At 41.6% G+C, this 19,442-nt stretch overlaps 1 protein-coding gene across 1 annotated transcript in view; it reads right to left on the bottom strand.

Annotated features, from left to right (window-relative positions):
• Positions 1-19,442, bottom strand: part of khdrbs3 (KH domain containing, RNA binding, signal transduction associated 3) — a 124,536-nt gene that overhangs the window by 16,191 nt on the left and 88,903 nt on the right. Inside the window, exon 7 of the mRNA XM_069681438.1 lies at positions 4,772-4,854. Coding sequence (XP_069537539.1) covers positions 4,772-4,854 — 83 coding nt within the window. The remainder of the gene's footprint in view (positions 1-4,771; positions 4,855-19,442) is intronic.

Genomic DNA, 19,442 nt, shown 5'->3' with positions numbered 1-19,442 from the left:
TGTCACTGTCACTGTCATCCATTTCTTTAACAGAAATCCAGTTAGTTAATTCATGAAATCTAGGCCTAGTACTAACGTTATAGTATTAATGCAGAAGTAGTGGGGCATGTCAGCGCGTCGTTACTCAGGAGACGGTCAGCTGCATTGCGTTGCATTGCTTTGATGTGAACGGCCCAGTTTTAGAACGTTTACAATCAGATGTCGAGGGATTCTTTTGGCAGTTGCATCCAGTCTTGTTGCAAATCATTGATCTGAACTGGCATTTAGTCTTTAACCTAACTGGCACCCCGGCACATGATCAAACCGTTACAATGCAGGCAACGATCTCCCAAAGATTGTTAAGGTCAAAATTTGACTTGTTATCAAATTATCTGGAATAGTAGCAGAATATATTTCTTATTTGACTGTGGAGCCCTGCTTTGATATCCATCTATAGTTAAATGTGTAATGGAAACATATTTCACCATTAATTAGAGTATGAGTAAATCCCATGATGCGGCATTACAGTCTTTCTAAGAGCAGAGGTCTTTTATAACCATCCTCTTCCTTTCCTTTGTGTTCACAAATGGCAGGCCTGTTTCTAGCATAAGCCATCGGGGTAATACCCTGACAGAGAGACTGTAAATTGTTCTGCTTGTTATCCTCCGGCAACTGAAATCCTGCCATGCAGTCAGAGCTCAGATTGGTGACTGGGAGCTCCTTAGGCTTCCAGAAACATTGTTAGTAGACTTCTTGTCCACATGCGCGCGCTCACACACACACACACACACACACACACACACACACACACTCACACACAAACACAAACACACACATACACAGATCTGCACGTCTCCCTCAGGCCCTGCTGCAGCTGGGACCTGCTATGACTTTCCTCGAGCTTGCGGTGAAAATAATGCACCTTTGTCCATCACAAAGCTAAACAGGAATGTGACTGTGAAGAGAAGCGTTGGAGGGACAGTATTATGTTGCAGGATTAACTGCAGATACTAAAATGTAATTAGAAAAGTGGGCAGCTGCAATGTAATATGCACCATGGACCCCTGGCCTTTTGATAGCATTAGAAGGCCTTTTATTGTCATGATGCACATAGTTCTTGATTTACTGCCTTCAGGAGTTAACAAAGGACAAACAAAATGAACATGCCACAAAATAGATCTTCTATTTATAGAAAAATTGTCAAAACACTTAAACACAATTAAATGCTGATAATATCACAAATATACTAGTTTAAGCATCTGCTGTACACATGCACAATGTCACACTGCAGTATCAGTAACTTCTCAAGCAAATCCAGCACACAGGACACACAAACAAGAGAAGAAGTAAGTGAATCAGCTGTCTCTGGAGGCACAGGCTTCGATGTCTGGGTCCTATTAGTTGCTTTGTCTCCTGCCTGATACGGACATGAAAATCTCTTTGAGTCAACCCAGCCCCCAGCCTTTACATGATGGACTCCATTTTTCTTCTCCCCCTCCCTGCTCCCACCTTCACAACAACATCCCCCACCATTATTCACGAGGCTGCTTTTAAAACAAATAGCTGCAGATTCCTGAGGCGGACCTGCCTTCCCCCCGGCAAGCATCTCTACACCTAACCCACCAACACTTCAAGAGACACTGCTCAGTTTGTTACAGTGGCCGACGATTGTGTGTGCGCGTTTGTGTGTGTATGTGTTGTGATCTGGCCCACCGGAAAAAGAGATAGCACAAAAGATGGATGAAGCCTGGGTGACATACATCCTGACACCTCGACAAAAGAAAACATCGACCACCCTGCTCACAAAAGCCAGGGGACAGAATGATGTTTTTTTCTGTTTTCTAGCTGCTGCCAATACAATTCAATTTTTGACACACTAAATGTGGGAACAATCACTCTTTCTTTGAAGTAGGACAGGCAGGCATACATAAATGTAGCACATTGTGTGCTGATGGAATACAGTGGGACGCCAACAAACCAAAGCGAAAGCCTTTGACCTTGTGTGGCTTGAAGAGTGTGATGGCTCCCTGGATATAAGGAAATCAATATTGTGCATTTAGCTGTGCAGGACCCTCTGCTAAATGGAGCAACATACCACTAAGACTGTTTTTCTGTATTGACATGAGAAACACTGCGAGGTATATGCAGCTTTGGCAAGATATTTTGAGTGCTGATTAAATCAAAGGTAATACACGTAATGAATGAGCTGCAATGCAATAATTGGATCCAAATGCGATACGTCACTGAGACTGGTTTGTTTGGGTCCCAAACAGAAGACCTCAATGAGTCTTTTCAAATCTTCTAATCCTGAAATTCAATGCTACATTTCACCTCCCTGAGTCAATCTTAAAGGACAACTTAAAGGTCAGTCAAAACATTTCACACTTCACAAAATCCTGTCATTAACAGGAAGTGTTCTAAAGAGTTTCAAACAGGGCAGAAAATGAGCATAAACGACTCAGAACAGCTCATGCACCATAATCCAGCTGCTTCGCATTCAAAAGACTTCAAAATCCCAATTTGACCTCATATTCTCGTCCATTTACTTTAAATGGCCAGACTTATATGCTCCTCTTAAACTTGTTCTTTACATAGTGGGAAGGCAGTTAATGCTCAATGTGCAGCTCAGGGTGGATGAATGGGATAAACATAAGGCCCGACCGATTTAATGGTCAACCGATTTTATCGGCCAATATTCGCACTTCTCAGATATATCAGTATTGGCGTGTATGTTCTCCAAAATGCTCCGATGTAAATTGATTTAACTTTTTGCAGTGCTGTGGGAGAAAGTCATAAAACCTCCTGACAAGCAGAGGGTGCAAGTTTTACTTTTAACAATAAGAAAGCCAGGCTTTCTATATTTGTAATAAATACAGCGGAAGTCAAGAAATGAAACAGCCAGCTCACTCGATACTCGGTTACAACGATAAACCAGCATAAAAATTACAATTACCAACATTTGCAGAACATATGTTCCAAACGGACACATATATCTTTTTGCATTTTGGAACATAAATCTTAACTTAAGTGGAACTTAACAACTTAAACTACTCAGTCAGTACTAGGCTGCATGCATGGTGGGAAATGAGGACGTCCCTATCACTGCCAGATTGCGCGTCACAGCTGAGCAGAGAAGCACACGCAGTGACGGAAAGCATTATCTTTCCCATACAGAACGAAACATTGTGAACAACAAAATCGTGTTAAAATCACAGTAATCAGCCAAAGAAAGCTTGCTTTCAGAGCACCGCTGTTTCTTTCTATCCTCTGCGCATCTAAACTGCGCAGACGAGATCCCGTGTGTGTACAGTCTGCCTCTCAGTAAGTTTTAAGTTCGATAGTGACGAAGGTACAGGAGCTTTAAGCTTTATTGTCTGCTAGTTTCACGGCAGTTACGCTCTAAACAACAAGCTTACACGTCTAAACCTCCGTATAACTCCGCAGGAAGATACAGGGTTTTGTTTTAATAAGCCATCGTCGCACTGCTGCCAGGTGTGTGCGTCTGTCTCCTCCGCCAGCAGCACACCTGCAGCTCCTTACAGCAGTCAGACACACGCGCGCAGACTGTTCTCATTCACAGAACGGCAAATGAAGACATTTTGTGAAGTCCCTTTCACGTCTCCTAAAGATGTTAAAGTTACGATGTTACGGTGCTATAGACAGACAGAGAGCAGAGCAGAGAGACAGCCATGTCATCGCCATGTTACGTTTTGATTGAGTCCCGACCTGCGGACTGTTGGCTGAGCTCCAGACCTCTGATAGACAGTCTGTGGATAGTCCAAAATGCCCCAAACAGAGCAGAATAATAAGAAGAAGAAACACAGACGAAGGGCAGATCCTCTGCAGATACAGACACCATCTCACACTTCTCCTGGATTATGATGTTGATTAAGAGGGAATATTTAATATGGAAAATCCTGCTCATTAAGCCTTTTATTACTATTATTAACAGTATCAGTCTGTCAAATGAGTTGGTCTGTGTTTAGTGACTTATCTTCAGCAGCACTGTGTGAAGGTGGGCAAAACAAGAAAATCAATTTTGTTCCTACCTTTGTGTGTTTTTGTGTTATACTCGTAACTGTTTTACAAGTTGGTTAACTTTAGAAACCCAAAATAGTTTGTTAGATTAAGGTACCAAAACTACCAAAACGGTAAAGTTTCAGCAACAACTACTTGTTTAAGTTTATGAATATATCATGGTTTGGGCTCAAAAAACATGCCAATGATAATGTTTTGTTTCACATGGGACACAAGCAGTGTCTGCTGGGTGAAAGAGAAAGAGCAAGTGTGCATTTGCGAGATTTTTGCAAATGTAGAGTTACCTTTTTGCAAATGTGTTTGCCTCTTTACGCATACAGTAGTGTCTACTGTATGCGTAAAGAGGCAAAGAGATTCGTTCTGGAGTCGTGGGGTCTGGCAACCTGGTAGAACAGGTATTCTCCTTTATGGAAAACTAGGCATAAAAACACCTTGCTCTTTAGCTTATTGCTCCACTATGTCCTGCAGCTAGTTAATTATTTTGCCTGGATGATGTTTGCTCGGCTGGTATTTGCTATTCCATACATTAGCTAGAAAGAGATCGATTATGTCAGCTAAGTCACTGACAAACAATTTCTAGCACTGAAGTCAAATGTGCTAAAGCTCCCTGATGCTTTGCACTCGTGAAACATGAACATGAAACATGAAACGGGACTGTTTTTGCGATGTCTTGAGTGCAAAATGTAGTATGCTGCAGGAATGCTAAATGTGAAGAGAATTCTTAGGAATACTTGGCTTTTAAAAGGTTACTTACTTTTGTCCTTGATTGCTGTAGTTGTTGTCATAAGATTCATATCCTTGGTCATCGTAAGCTGTTCCGTAGCCGTCGTCGTATTCCTGAAGTAAGAGACAAAATGTAACCAATTAGATGATGCAGAGAAGGAAAAATACCGGTGAACATTTTGACATTGATTGAAGAGATATTGATATTAGAACCTGTGCAAAATAATAATGTAAAGCATAAAGGCTGAGAGGACATGTGCAAGAAAACAGCTGCAGTGAGTTACACTGTTCTGGTTAAACTGTGAAGTTAAATTGAGTTAAATAGTGAGCCAAGCATCTTGCTGAAAGTGATTTATAACATATACACATATATTTTATCAAATCATAGTCTCCTATCTTAAGTGTTTTGTATCCATCAAATCCTCACAGACTTTTCAACAACACATCGCGATGCACGGAAGCCTTCACTTTGCACTGATATAGGTCAAACTGCTTCATCTGCTGCTGTTGATATAGCAGCCCATGTGTAGCACCATTAGAGTGGCAACTGCAGCCCTGCCCTTGTCTCTGTGTCAACTGACTGACAGTGGGATGTAAAGACTCTCGCTGAGGCAACGTTTCATCATCACCTCAAAGGATGAGCCTTGAACATCTGTTTGTGCTCCAGCAATCTGCCTGTTCCCCCCCCCTCCTCTGCACTTCACCCGGGCCCCCGCCAAGAGGAACATCAAAGCAAGCCAGTGCCGCACCCGTCCTAATTTGGGATAAATGGGACTTATGTTCCACAAAAGGCGTCGACCCCTAGCGACACATCTCTCATCCCCCACACACTTCTTGGCTAATTCCATCTGCCCCTGATTTGCATGCTTGAAATGAATGTCTGTAAGATTTAGCACATGAAGAAAATGCTCATCACATCCATATTATTATTAAGGACCTAATTCCTGATTAGAAACATGCATTTGCCAAATGACAGCAGTTCAATTGACTCTTTTATCTTTAATCCTCTAGAAATGAAGTAAGTGTAGAAGAACTACACATGACCCTCAGAAAAGAGACCCGGGTGTTTGATTACTTCCTCCTCTCAGGGTAAATATCCAGGTGCATTTTACACAGAAGAGTTTTTATATGCTCAAACCTCTCCTTGGTCATCCCACTGGGTTTCTTTCAAGACTTGTTTGTGATTCCTTTGTTGTTTGCATGTATGTGGGAGGTCTGTTGGTTTTTGTGAAGGTCCTTGTCAGTTCCCTTCTATTTGTCTAGAGGTAGCTTGAAGGGAATTAAAGTCCCTTTTGGCATTTGTTATTCAGCAGCTACAAGAGCTCATGCAAAGTCAACAATTCCCTGAGCTAAAGCAAGGACTAAGTTTAGTCAACAACTGTACTTTTGACAATATTAAACCTCCTGAACACTTAAAAAAACAATACGAGCAACAGTTCTCAAAGACCTCTGCAATTTTGTCAGAAGGCATGTAATTATAAGCAATTTTCAACAGGCACACTTTGATTTGCAATTTCCTTTGATAACCCTTCCTGCCAAAGGACACACAAAAAAGAAAATAATTACCCGTGTTTTTTGAATAGTTTTTGTCAAAGATAATCACAACACTGAAATCAGTGAAAAGGAATGTTAATATTTATGTGAGAAATAGGTGTATAAAAAGTGGACATGGTACCCTGAGAGCTTCAGAAGGCAATCTACAAAAGAGTAGAAAAGTTGACATGAATGTTGAACCTCTGAAATAAATTGTAGTTCTGCTCGTAGTCCTTGAACTACAAACAAAAGACAACTTTGTGTTGTACAATGTTGTAAATGAATGCTCAATAAATTCTGTGAAGGTAAAAATGCAACAATTTTGTTTTGTTATTAGTTTTTGTAATTTTTTTTGTGTTTTTTTAATTGCTGTAATTATTGTCATAATGTGTTTTTATTGAATTGTGCGGGCCTTTTTTTTCCAACATATAGATATGGTAGTAATTGTTCTAGAGGACTGGACTTAATTTGGTTCAGGTTCCTGACAGAACCACGAAACACACAAGCTTATTCAGCAGTTAGTGCTGTATTTGACAATGAACAAAAACAAAAAAGGCACCGCGATTTTACAGCCTGCAAAACGCGCTCTGTCTGATCGGGCCCTGGCGGTACTTTCACAGCCGTAGAGAGAGAGAGTTGCGACATCGCAATGGCAGATCAGGTTGCATATTGGACCTCCACTGATGCGACTCTCTGTCTATATGGCTCTGGATACTTTGTTCGGGGAGTAGGCGGGGCTGCTCGTCCGCTGTCCTCACCTACGTCTGCAGCACGCACCTGCTTTCAAACACGTTGTCATCGGCCTCTTAAGGACAGTCCTTGTAACACATTGCCCACAAAAGCGCACATTGACCTGGCCTGATGCGGTCAGCCACATACTAGGTTTTGACCTAGTCTTGTTAGTGTTTCATATTGTCTGAGCAATACTCTTTTGTATGTGCAGCACGTCCACTTCCCCCGGCTCAAGTTGGCAAGGGACAAAAATGCCCAGAATAAGGTGATGAGAAGACCTCATGTCAAGGTAACACTCCACCCAACAACTGCACAAGTATTAAGGTCAGAAAGTACATTTAACAAGTTCTTTTAACACATATTCCTCTATCATAAATTTTATCGAAGAACTATGTCAAAGGTTCTGATATTTTTATCCCATCAAGATGCAAAACTTGTTTATGCATTTATTTTAAGTAGACTGGAGTGTTGTAAAGCTCTGTTTTTAATGCTCTCCCAAAACAATCCTGTTTCTTCAGGTTTTAACTACATTAGCCCACTTTTAGCTAACGTGCACAAGTTCCCACTGTCTTTCAGAATTAATTTGAATTAATACATTTTAGGTTCTTTTACCTGTTTACAAGGTTCTTAATGGGTTGGGACCGACCTTCATTACTTCATCCGTTGTTTTATCATAATTCACGGCCCTGAGATCCTCTGCAGCTGTTTTTGAAACACAAACTATCACACAAAATCCAGATTTTTTAATTTTTTTAACTGCACTAAAACATTGAAATCATATTAAAAAAAAAATACATTCAACATGGCTGTTTACTAGCTGTCATGCTGTTTATTCTTATCTTCTTATGCATTCTTGTGTTTTCACATCTGTCATGTATTCTGTTGCTCTTGGCATTTACCTTTTCTTGCTATGTGTGTGTTTTGTTTGTTATTCTTGTTACTGCTAGTTCTCATGTGTTCTCACCTTTTCATCTCAAGCTTTGATCTTTGTAAGTGAAGTATGACTGTATTATAGGTTTGACTCTAATATTGTATTAATTAGTAGGTTCTTACAAACAATACAGCAGCAGGATTTCTGCATGATAAATTAGCAGACACATTTCACGATGGTGTCTCGCCCTACCACATCAGCAGCAGCCGCCTCAATTAGAACAACGCAGAAATAAGCATTAGGTTACAATTACTGTATAAGAAAACAGTGCAATACACACTTCTTATTCAAAGCCACAAATACAGTCTTTGAAGCAGAAACAGCTTTCACCAAAAGGCACCAACTGGAGTTAGTTTGTGCATCGCAAGAAAATCATCCCATTTGAAATTGAAATAATGTCTCTGTTGTTGTCAGAAAAACGCCTGTTTTTCTTACAAAACTCTGAGACTGTGTTCATTTCAATCTTTTTAAAAGACGTCTCTATTATACCGAACCTATTGCAGGCTGGAATAAACAAGCAGGGTTATGAATATTGAATGATAGGAATCTCAGGAGGAAGACACAAAGTGAAATCATGTTGCTAGTTTTTTTTTTAGGCAGGCTCAGTTATGAAATGAAATACTTTGTTTATGTAAACGTTGGGATGGTCCAAACATGCGCAGCAACTGACTCAACTGCTCTACAGGTCATTTGTATACTGAGCACACATTTTTGACACATAAAATAAGCCATTAATCTGATTTGTATTTGTACCCATAATTATGAATACTTTCAAAAAGGGGAAAAACATCATGTTCTTTATAAGCATTTTACACCTCTAGCAGACTACTACTACTATATGCATACACACAGCTTGGTTTTAACAGCTTGGCTATAAACACAGATTGTGATACTGGGATGTGTATTTTTTAAACCTTATTTATGGATAACTGTCAGTATATAACACGTCACCAGACGCATACAATCTGAGGTTACCTTTTAATGCTATCAGAACAGTGGGATCTGCATTAGCATGTATCACAGTCCCTGTAATGTAACATCATAGCACTACTGTTTATGAAATGTAAGTAAAATAATTAACATTTGCCCAAAGCAGAACAGTATGAATAACATTTGTTAGTGATACACTGAATAAAACAGAATATTTCAGTACTCGGATGTATTGACATTTTCTTACGTCCCTATATTATACAGGAGATGTGTCATTGTAACTCAAAAACAAAGCAATAAGCTGCACCACAATATAAATGCAAACTATATTGTTCATTATCTGAAGAAAATTCGACACTACCTAACCACTCGGGCATGAAGCTTCCGGTCTAACAGGACTATAAATGGAAAGTGAACTTGTTAACATCAGAAAGTCTAGGGACCATACTTCTTGGCAGCAGAGTTATCATTTGATGTGCAAAACACCCATAAAAGACTTCTGATTGCCTTTAGGGCTCAGTATTCGCAGGTTCAAGACAGCAGTGTCAAGAAATGCTGGCAATTATGGACTGAAAACGTGGGCCTAATTAAATATAATGAGCTGCGTGTGCTGTACTATTAGGGTTGGGTTAGGTACCATTCACATTTGAACCAATACCAGTACCGGTATCTGGACCAGTACCCAACAGTCACTTTTAACCCTCTCTGTAATGACAAAAATGTAATGAACCTCTTAATTTCAATATGGGTGTTAGAAGCCAACATTAGCTAGTCCTTTAAAACATTTCACATCACATTACTTCCTCCCTCTCCCCTCTCAAACCCGACCCCACAGCCTCCTGCCTGTCACAGCCTGTCACCAGGACGTATCGTGACAACCCTGTCGACTGTTTCTTGGAGGAAGCTCCAGAAGTGTAATGCAGCTGGAGTGCTCCAGTCTGAAAGGTTCTCTGCCACTTCTTTCTCCAAGTGAAGAAATTGAATATTCAGAGTTCACATCATTTGGTTTAAATTCACATACAGTTTTTCTCCACTCTATAGCTAGCTAACATTGGTCAGTAAAGACAAGGAGGCATCAAAGCAACCTCTACTTGCACTGTAACTTTTCCTCACAATGGATGTTTAGAATGTGGCTCCTTCTGCTCGGCACAGGTGAGTAAATAAAACTATTTAATCTATACTCCTTTCTGCCACTCCAATGAAAACCTACAACTGCATCCATGTGAAATTCTACTTGGCTGGATCGTTGGCTGACTGCCCTGAAATATTCTCAACATGATAAAACTATTCCTAAAACCGGTCTAATAAGTAATTGTGTGGTCAGTTGTAGTTATAGCTCCAAGGGTTACATAACCTTTGGAAAGAGCCACAACTTAAATGTCATGAGTGCGCCTTGGTAGTACTAGACAAATATCCCTACCCCCTGAAACTCTGTGACTTGAACAAGCTGCAGTAGTGAGGTAGTCTCGCCCTTTCTCTTTTTACTTTACTCTCGCTGTCGTCCTGCGCTCTGCTAATCCAGAACTAATTGGCTGCAGGAGCCGTATTGGTCAAACGAGCTGTCAATCATAATTTTTACAGCATCAAATAACTAATTAAAAATAAACTTGTCAATGAACACTTGAACGTGAATCAGCATTATAAGAACTAACTATAATGACAGAAACCGTGTTTGAGGAAAATGTATCTGGCGTGTATTTTGATTTTATAGTTTGACTCATGTCCCATCTGTTAACATGGAGTAGGCGCGCTTTATGACCTATACTGCAGCCAGTCAGCAGGGGGCGCTCAAAATGTTTTGGCTTCACTTTCAGGGAGCTGTCATGTCGTCCATCTTTTTATACAGTCTATGATTGATACCCTTAAAAGTAGCTGAACTGAAAAGGTTCAGTATCAAACCCTATGTCACAGAAATCATGATGCTTTATACGTATAAAACAACATGCTTGGTGAAAATGTGATTAATATAAAAAATATTGCTCCAGCGTTTCCATACTCCAATACTTGCTCTTATGGAATGAGCGTACTATTCCAGAGAGAGAGAGAATTTAATTTGGAAAATGGACAGCATTTATATGGAGCTATTATCCAAAGAGCTTTAACAATTTGCCTCTCATTCACCTGTCACACAGCAATGATGGAATGCTACAATGCCAGGCACTGGGCTAACCATCAGGAGCAAATGGGCTTCAGCAGCTTGCTCGAGGACATTTTGACATGTGGACAGGAGGAGCTGTGGATCGGGGTGCCAACCAGAATTCTTTTGAACATCCTGTCCAGGGGGGTCCAAATGGCAAAGGACTTAAGCTGTCAGTTTGTTCTTCCAGGGGGCTGATGCATTTGGTCAAAAACATTTTCAGTACATGCCCACATCAATAGGCTCGAAACCAACACAAGACTGATATCTGGAACTAACATTATGTTATTGTAAGACGTTAGAGAACATTGCCACCAATGAGTGATCAAAATGTAAAAAGTGAATCCTCCGGTGAGCGTGGATGTGCTCAGTTATACCATGGAGGTCTGATACTTACATTGAACAAGTGATAACTATTGCATTAACCTGGGGCTACAGCTCTCGAAATGATTCACTTCTGCAACCAAGAGGCCGAAGTGTCAATCTGCGTTTGACTTGACCTAAAAATGTAGAATGTATAGGCGCAGGACCGGATTTTATTGTGAGACGTGTTCTGTGTTTCCGTTAGTAGTGTGTGTGTGTGTGTGTGTCGTGTGTATCAGCAGGTTTTGTTTGTATGCAGGAAAAATTGTCCATGTGGAGAGCAGAATGCAATCCACCAGAATGCCATCCAGAGAGAGCGAGATATGGCACCAGAAAAAATAACATCTATAACCTGATGTAATTTCTATTATTAACATAATGTCCAAAGGGCCTATGTGAGACTGACAGTATTACTATTTTTTCTCTTTACCTTAAAGAAAATGAAGCAGAGACCCCACTGGCCTTGCAAGTGACTTGATCTAACAAGCAACTGCCCTGGAAACACATCAAAATAAAAGCTTTGTGTACAGATGAGGGGAGAAATTCCAGATAGGGCTATTAATTTGAAAAGCACTGGAAGCGTTACTACATTTGATTTTTTCATGCCTGTAACATATTGTACACATATAGGCGTTAATATTGCTGATACAATGTCAGTATGACTTTTGAAAAGTAGGTGATCTTCAGCACTGCAGTTCCGTGATGGACACACACTGCTCAGGTGGGCAGTCTCAGGAGACGTCATATCTTAACTCGATGATTGATTCTAAAGTCGCTAGTCTGACTGTAAACAATGCAGTGCAAAAAAGGAAGGAACAATTGACTGTCCATTATCACTGACTGCTGGCTACAGCTAAAAGCCCACAAGGTTGGCCGTCAGTTCTAGAGGCTGTACCGTTGTCAAGATTCAAGACGTTCATTGTCACTCCAGTTATACAAGTACAACTGTATGAAATTCTTATGCTAGGAGGCTCCAATTACAGGGTTAATATTAGATATAAAATAAAATGCATAAGCAAAAATGGACGCAGTAATAAGACAAAATAAAAATATATACATTTAAAAATATACACATGTAAGGCAGAGGCAGAAATATTCACTGGTATTGCACATAGGGGTTTGATTGCACTTGTGTGTGTTGAGGTTTTATTTATTTAAAAGTCTGATGGACTGGTGGAAGAAGCTGTCCCTCAGTCTGCTGGCCTTTAGGGACCTGTACCTCCGACCTGAGGGCAGCAGGGAGAAAAGGCCGTTGTGAGGGTGTGTTAAGTCCTTGATGACCCTCCGGGACCTTCTGAGGCACTGCTGGGCATACAGCTCCTGCAGGCTGGGCCGCTCACACCCAGTGATGTGCCGGGCCGTGCGCAGTGCCTTGCGGTCCATGCTGGTGCAGCTGCCGTGCCAGGTTGTGAAGCAGCCAGTCAGGAGGCTTTCTATGGTAGAAGTCCCTGAGAATCTTGGGCCTCAGGCCAAACTTCTTTAGGTGCCTGAGGCCGTATAGTCATTGTTGGACTTTTTTGACGACCACAGTGGTGTGGCTAGCCCAAGTCAGGTCCTTGTGAATGTTCACCCTCAGGTATTTAAAACTGTCCACTAGCTCGGCTGTTTTGCCGTTGATGGTGTCTCCCCTCCTCCTGTAATCCACAATGACCTCCCTGGTCTTGGAGACATTCATGGAGAGGTGGGTATCCTGGCACCACTGTCTCGTCGCCTCGGGAGATCAGCCCCACAACTGCTGTGTTGTCTGCAAACTTCACAATGGTGTTTGAAGCCTGTGCCTCCATGCAGTCAGATGAGAGCCAATGGGTTCAGAGATTGGAGGCCCACAAGTAAGGCAATCACCCAACTTAGAATTGGAAGCCATATCTGAACCAAATCATTCTAAGTTCTTCATTACACAACAAAAACAACCTATTATTTCTTGTCATATACAGGACTGTGCCATTAAAACACAGAGCACAGTGTCTGACGCAGACCATGCACAGTGTTAGAGCAGGTATTAGATACCCTGATTAGTTTTTCACTACAAGTCATTTGTCATTAATGTTAACTGAGTCCTTCACTGAATTCAATGGCGACTCTATCTAGCTGCTGTCCACTCACATTGGACAGCACTGCCTGGTATTAAGAAGCACATTAAACTTTAACAATGGCATGTTATTGCCATTTATTAGAGCAGCAACTCTATAATTGAGTTACAAGCAAGCTGAGAGGAGAAACATGCCTGGCTTATAAATCATGTTGGCACATTCAAAATGATTCTTTTCTTGGAATCTGTCACACAGAAAAACACGCTTAAAATGGAAAGCAGTGACGACAGTGTGATTGAACCTATTGTTATATCTGATGTGTTTTAAATTGATATACCATTTACTCAAAATATCTTGGAGAGCACAATAGCACGACAATGCCGCGGCAGCGCTGTGTTTCCATCACTAAACAGGATTAGTGTGACAGTGAGAGGTTGGATGGGGGAGGAGAGACGGAGAGGGGACTGAGAGAGGAGCCCCTAAGTGAGTCTTTCATTTGTATGCCAGCGGATGGCTGAGAGGCGTGTTGTTAAAAGATAAGGACTGGCCTCAGAGGCCACTGAAGACTAACAGAGGGCCTGGCACTGCATGTTACAACAGTGGTATCACAGCCGCTCCACTGTGCTCTACAATACCACTGTAACAGATAGGATGCCACTGACACTAAGACCAGGCTTTTCAGGCGCTGGATTTCTTCCCTGTACGCCATACTAAATCCAAATGTGTTCAATGACACACTGTCCTCATATTATGAACTTAGTAGAAAATTGCACATGCTGCAAGGTCTGTGCTAAGACCCAAAAGGTGTCAGAAATGCAAACAACAAAGTGAGAAAATTAAGCAAATCAAAAGAAGATGTAAAGCCGTGTTCTCAGGCGGCTTCACTAGGATACCATCTGTTCAAAGATAAATGTTGCGCCTCCGCACAGCTGTGCCACACATTGCTCTTAACTTTTTAACTATAAAAGCAAAATAACACCCCGTGACACTGCAGTAAGAAAAACAAATAACCCCGCATTTGTAACCCCTGGTCATCTGTCTTGGTCTTAAAATTTCACAAAGCAAGGTGTCATTTATTCAGCTCCTCCTGACATCATATTTCAGAAAGCTGAAGAGGCTGGAATTTGCTGAAACTTTTCCGCTGCAGGGGTAGAAATACAACTCAAGCGATCAGATTGAGGATGCCAAAAAAGTTGGCCCATGCATCAAGTTGAAGTATCACCACCCAGCGTTACGCTTGACAAATGTCTTACTATTCCTTACTGTTATTTCTTTACCACCTTTGGCTCTCACTTATAGACTTTCTGAGGGTTAAGTTTCAGATCAAGTCTACTCACATCTGTTACATAAGTATTATTAAGGCAAGGCAACTCAGGTTATTAATGAAGTAACCCTGCTGGGATGCATCTGAACTTTAATATAAAATCCAATATCACTACTTTAATACAACAAGGTGTCCTCGCTCATCCTGTGCATGGAGGTCGGGAACTTATCAAAGCTCTTCTTGGGCAAGGAAAAGAATGCCCCATTTGGGCAGTTCACTTGTCTATCACAGGGCTAACACATGGAAAACCATTCACACCCACATTCAGACCTGATATAGAGTTATCAGAAACAGCATGTCTTTGGACTGTGGGAAGAAACCAGACCACAAGGAGGAGCATGCACTGGGAGAAAAGGCAGACTGTACACAGCATTGCCATGGCTGACCAGCGTGATTGAACAGGGAGGACTTTGCCTTCTACAAATGATCATTAGTGAATGAATGGTGTCAGTGCATTTGGCCCCTGAAGCTTGTTAAACATACAATCTGGGTGGAATGTAAAATGCAAGGCGCAACTGGGCTGTATTTCGTTATTGGTTCATTCTAGTTGTTTTGGCTGCACATGAAATAAACCAATCAGAGAGTCGTTTGCCATTTTTAACAGAGCAGATTTTCAGCTTATTGAAAATATATATTTATATATTATATATTTAGCTTCTCTCCTTCTATCCAGCCCATATAGATGCAGGACACCGACAGGCCACTGTATGAAACACTGTGATGTGCAGTTTGAAGCTATAGCCACTGATGAGATCCCTCCGCAGCAGAGACAATATGTGCTCTCCACATTAAGAGAGACACTGTGGCTTTTAACACATGGGGCACAGCAGCAGAACTTCTTTGATTATTTAAATCTCCAGATAAACAGACATGATCCTTCATTAATGAATCTAATTCTTCCTGCTGGATCGTAGCTCAGCTATTTTCTCTACTGCATGCGGGATGGACAATGGAGAATCTGCAGGAATATTTGATGATATGATTGTTTGTGGAACTGGTAAATATGTTTGAAGCCTATAAATGTACTGCTTTGTCATATGTGTGCATGTGTGTGTTTTTACTAGAGACAGCGTGCATCAGACAGAGCCCGGTGTCTGTCAGGGCAGGGAAATTACAACAGTGTCGTCAGAAACTAGCACTGACAGTTGGACTGCGTCATGCCCTGCTTTTCTTCAGGTGTAAGATAGGGATCTAAGGCCCTGTTCACATTTGGTATTTCCTCCACAGCTCTGTGTTTATCAAATATATGATACACAGCAGACTGGAGTCTCTGTTAACAGTGAAAGACAGACAGACAGAAAGATCCTTGCGATTATTATGAAGCGTCGGTCTCCTCCCCGTGCTGCGTTATTGTAAACTATGATGATCTGCAAGTGGGTTATAGCTCCTGCTTGTGTGTTTCACGGCATGTCATGTGAAGATGTAGTTTATACTTTAAGTGTGCGCGAGAATACGGGACAGATCGAGACTGCTATTAAGCCAGGAGCAGAGCATGACACACACACAGATCTGTGTCCTCTTCACTGCGCTGCATAATTAAAAACTCTGATTAACTTCATGTGGATTACTTGATTTTAAAACTGTGATAAACTGCTCCTCGATCATATCTCTAACCCGCGCACTCTCAGTGAGTAAAAAAGATACGATCTATCTGTGTTTCCATGCACACTCCGCTCTCATGCATGAACTATGTTTACACAGCTCGAGTGACATGAGACATAAATTAAAAAAAACGATTTTTAAGACACAGCGGAGAAATGTTAAATCAGACAGGAATGAAAGGAGAGGTGATTGTTACAGTGGATACGGGGAGAGTGGGCGGTGCTTAATGTGGCCCAGGACACATGTGCGTTCACACTACCAGACGTATGTGGATAAATGCGTCCCTGACCAGCTCCGTATGTGGCCTGAGTGATCTAATCTGAATGCGTCTTCAATCCGCCCTGGGAACATTCAGACCTGTAGTTAAGGCTGTGCACTTTGATCACGAAAACCACATGTTGATACCAGGTCTGAACGGGGTTGATGAGTCAGGAATCAGATTAGTGGCTCTGTGGGCTTAATGCTAATGTAAACATGCTAACGTGCTTACAATTAAAATAATACACAGGTGTGAAAAATAGAAAATAGAAAAATGTGCAACATCTTAATCCAGTGTGTTATAGTGCTTGCTAATTTGCACCAACCCCAAGGAACAGCTGACGCTGATGTAAATGGTATACGTTTAGCAGGTATGATCACAAACCAAAGGATTGAACCAGGCACAAATATAAGCGGCTGGTGGGGCTAAAGTCAGGGAACACCAAAGCCAAGCAGCTAGCATGGGTAATAAAAATAGGACAATTTGTGATACAAAATCTGATAAAAGATCATTTCTGAGAATATGAATTAAAATTGAGTTCAACGTCTAACTTTTAAAGGGAAACAGATGATTCACAAGTGTAAGACATAAAAGAATATTTTCTCTGCAAGTATTACAAATCACAGGTTTTGTCCAATGTGAATGGGTTTCAATCGTATCTTAATGACTCTCACCACACCAGTTGGATGTTGCCTCTTTATGACTGTATCTGAAATACTTTCCTAACCATTACACCCAATTTAGATTGAAACAGCTGCAAGGACGGTGCCACAGAGAACATGATTCAATTAACAATGCTTGGCTCTCACCAGGGCTGGATAAGAAGAGAAGAGCCTGAGGGGGATGAGTTTTTTTAAATGCTCAGCAAGGACCCACAATGCACAGAAAGGATTACTGTGTCTGGAGGATTTAACATAAACAATACCAGCCCACGTGCATTGCGCATTTCTTGGTCTTCTCACCTAGAGGAATTAAGCCTCTGTGTGAACACAAACACACACTGTTGCACGCACGTATAGGCTCTAGATTTCGTGGGCTTCATATTGGCAATGTTGAAACTGCACACAAAAGATGACATGCAGCCTCGTTTCTGAAATGAGAATTACATCTAGTTTAATTCTCCTCCAAAGGGATTAGCAGCAGGTAGGACGGAGATCACAATAGACTTAATGAATTACATGAAATGAGATTTGGCTGCAATCATAGTTACCATTCAAGACTGATGGGTCTGCCAAGACTGGATCACGGGATAATAACATTTCTATGTTTTGTTTTGTTGCAATTGGATTCAGATTAATTCAATATTGCTATAAAAACAAGTTTTAACAGGAGCGAATGATGTCAACTAAAAACCATCCAGACAAAGATAATGCACACCCATGTGTCTCTGTGACATAACCGCTTAGCGGTAACCTCGGTCTGGTGCTGTTTGTCTGAACAAGAGGAAGAAAACGCCTGCAGCTGAACAAATGTTTTGGCCCGTGGCGATGTCGTGCAGAAAAACGAGCACGGTGGGAACACGCGTATGAGTCAATGTGAAGCAGTGACAAATGAAGGCAGCAAACGTGAACATGAAACCTTTATTTGTCATTTCATTGATAAATACAAGAGCCTATTTGTCAGCGCCCGATGGAGAACACTTGTCCTGGGATGGTGATGTATTCAGATAACACAGAGTCAAACTCATTCAGCCTTTAATTTGTTGCGATGTGGTTCGATTTATCATCTGGCAGATGTTGGGGGTCCATTTTTTTTTCCACCCAGACACACAGGTGCAGGTGTTGGGGGATGCAGTTTACAACTGTGACAATGATGGGAAACAGCTGGTCCAGGAGTCATTCTCTACGACCTCCACACATTTGAATTGCAACCTCTGAATAAACCTGTCAGATGTGGTTAGGTATGGGCTGCTGGGGCAATTTTCAAACGCGGGCCACCTCCTCTCCTCCTTCTATCTGCTAAATATGCCATGTTGATGCCGGGGTCCCTGGGGAACTTGCCTTGACAGTGCGGCGGAGACTCTCTTGGCAAACGCACAAAGGCTCTGACTCTAAGCCTAATATATTCATCTCTGGTAGCTGTTGATATTACAGCCAGGCTCCCATAAGACTGTGCAGGTATGCTACTAGACCAAATTAGAATAATATTACAACAAATTGCTAACACCTCACATAGAAAGATTACTCAGTGATGCATGCACGTTTACGCTCAACTCATACAAGCTGATATTTAAACACACACATTGTCGCTGGCCTACGTGGCAATGTAGCAAACTGTGTCACTTGTACTACTATTGGTATGCAATCTTTGCATTGTGATATGCTAAAAGGCCTAACAATTGCACTCCAAGTGGCCAAAGTGCTAGCAGACATGATCAGTTCTGTAGCACGGTCTTATACTAAAAGCGTAGTTCTGTTTTGGGAAGAGCTGAGTGTGTGACAGTGGGGTGGTAGAGCGAATGAAGGAGAACGGAAGTGTGTGTGTGCACGAGTTACGCTTAGAGTCGGGACTGGAGCAGCGGAAGAGCAGAGAAAAGAGTGATTGGAGGCTGTATAAACAACAGAACCAATGTACAGTTTAGGCTGTGTTTGTGCATAATAAAGCCTACGACTCCTAAAGACTCAAGCCGTGCTCCTGTGTCGTGCTTGCTGCTGGCATATTAAAGCGACGGGAGTTAGCCCCGAAGCTAGCTACAGCTTTGATAAACTGGTAGCATCACACGAATACCAAATTAGGCATGATGGCTGCCCCGTGTGCCCTGCGTCTGTTTAAAGGGCTGGCTTTGCACGTCTTCATAATTTAATGGTACGAGGTCGCGAGATGCAGTCTGCACATGAACAGTAGGGGCAGTGTAGAGGCAG

This window comes from Semicossyphus pulcher, unplaced genomic scaffold (assembly GCF_022749685.1).
Source record: "Semicossyphus pulcher isolate SPU_LCO1_2020_fin unplaced genomic scaffold, fSemPul1.0.p SCAF_5, whole genome shotgun sequence".
Lineage (NCBI taxonomy): Eukaryota > Metazoa > Chordata > Actinopteri > Labriformes > Labridae > Semicossyphus > Semicossyphus pulcher.
The sequence above is the reverse complement of the archived record's forward strand: the minus strand, read 5'-3'. Positions and strand labels throughout refer to the sequence as shown.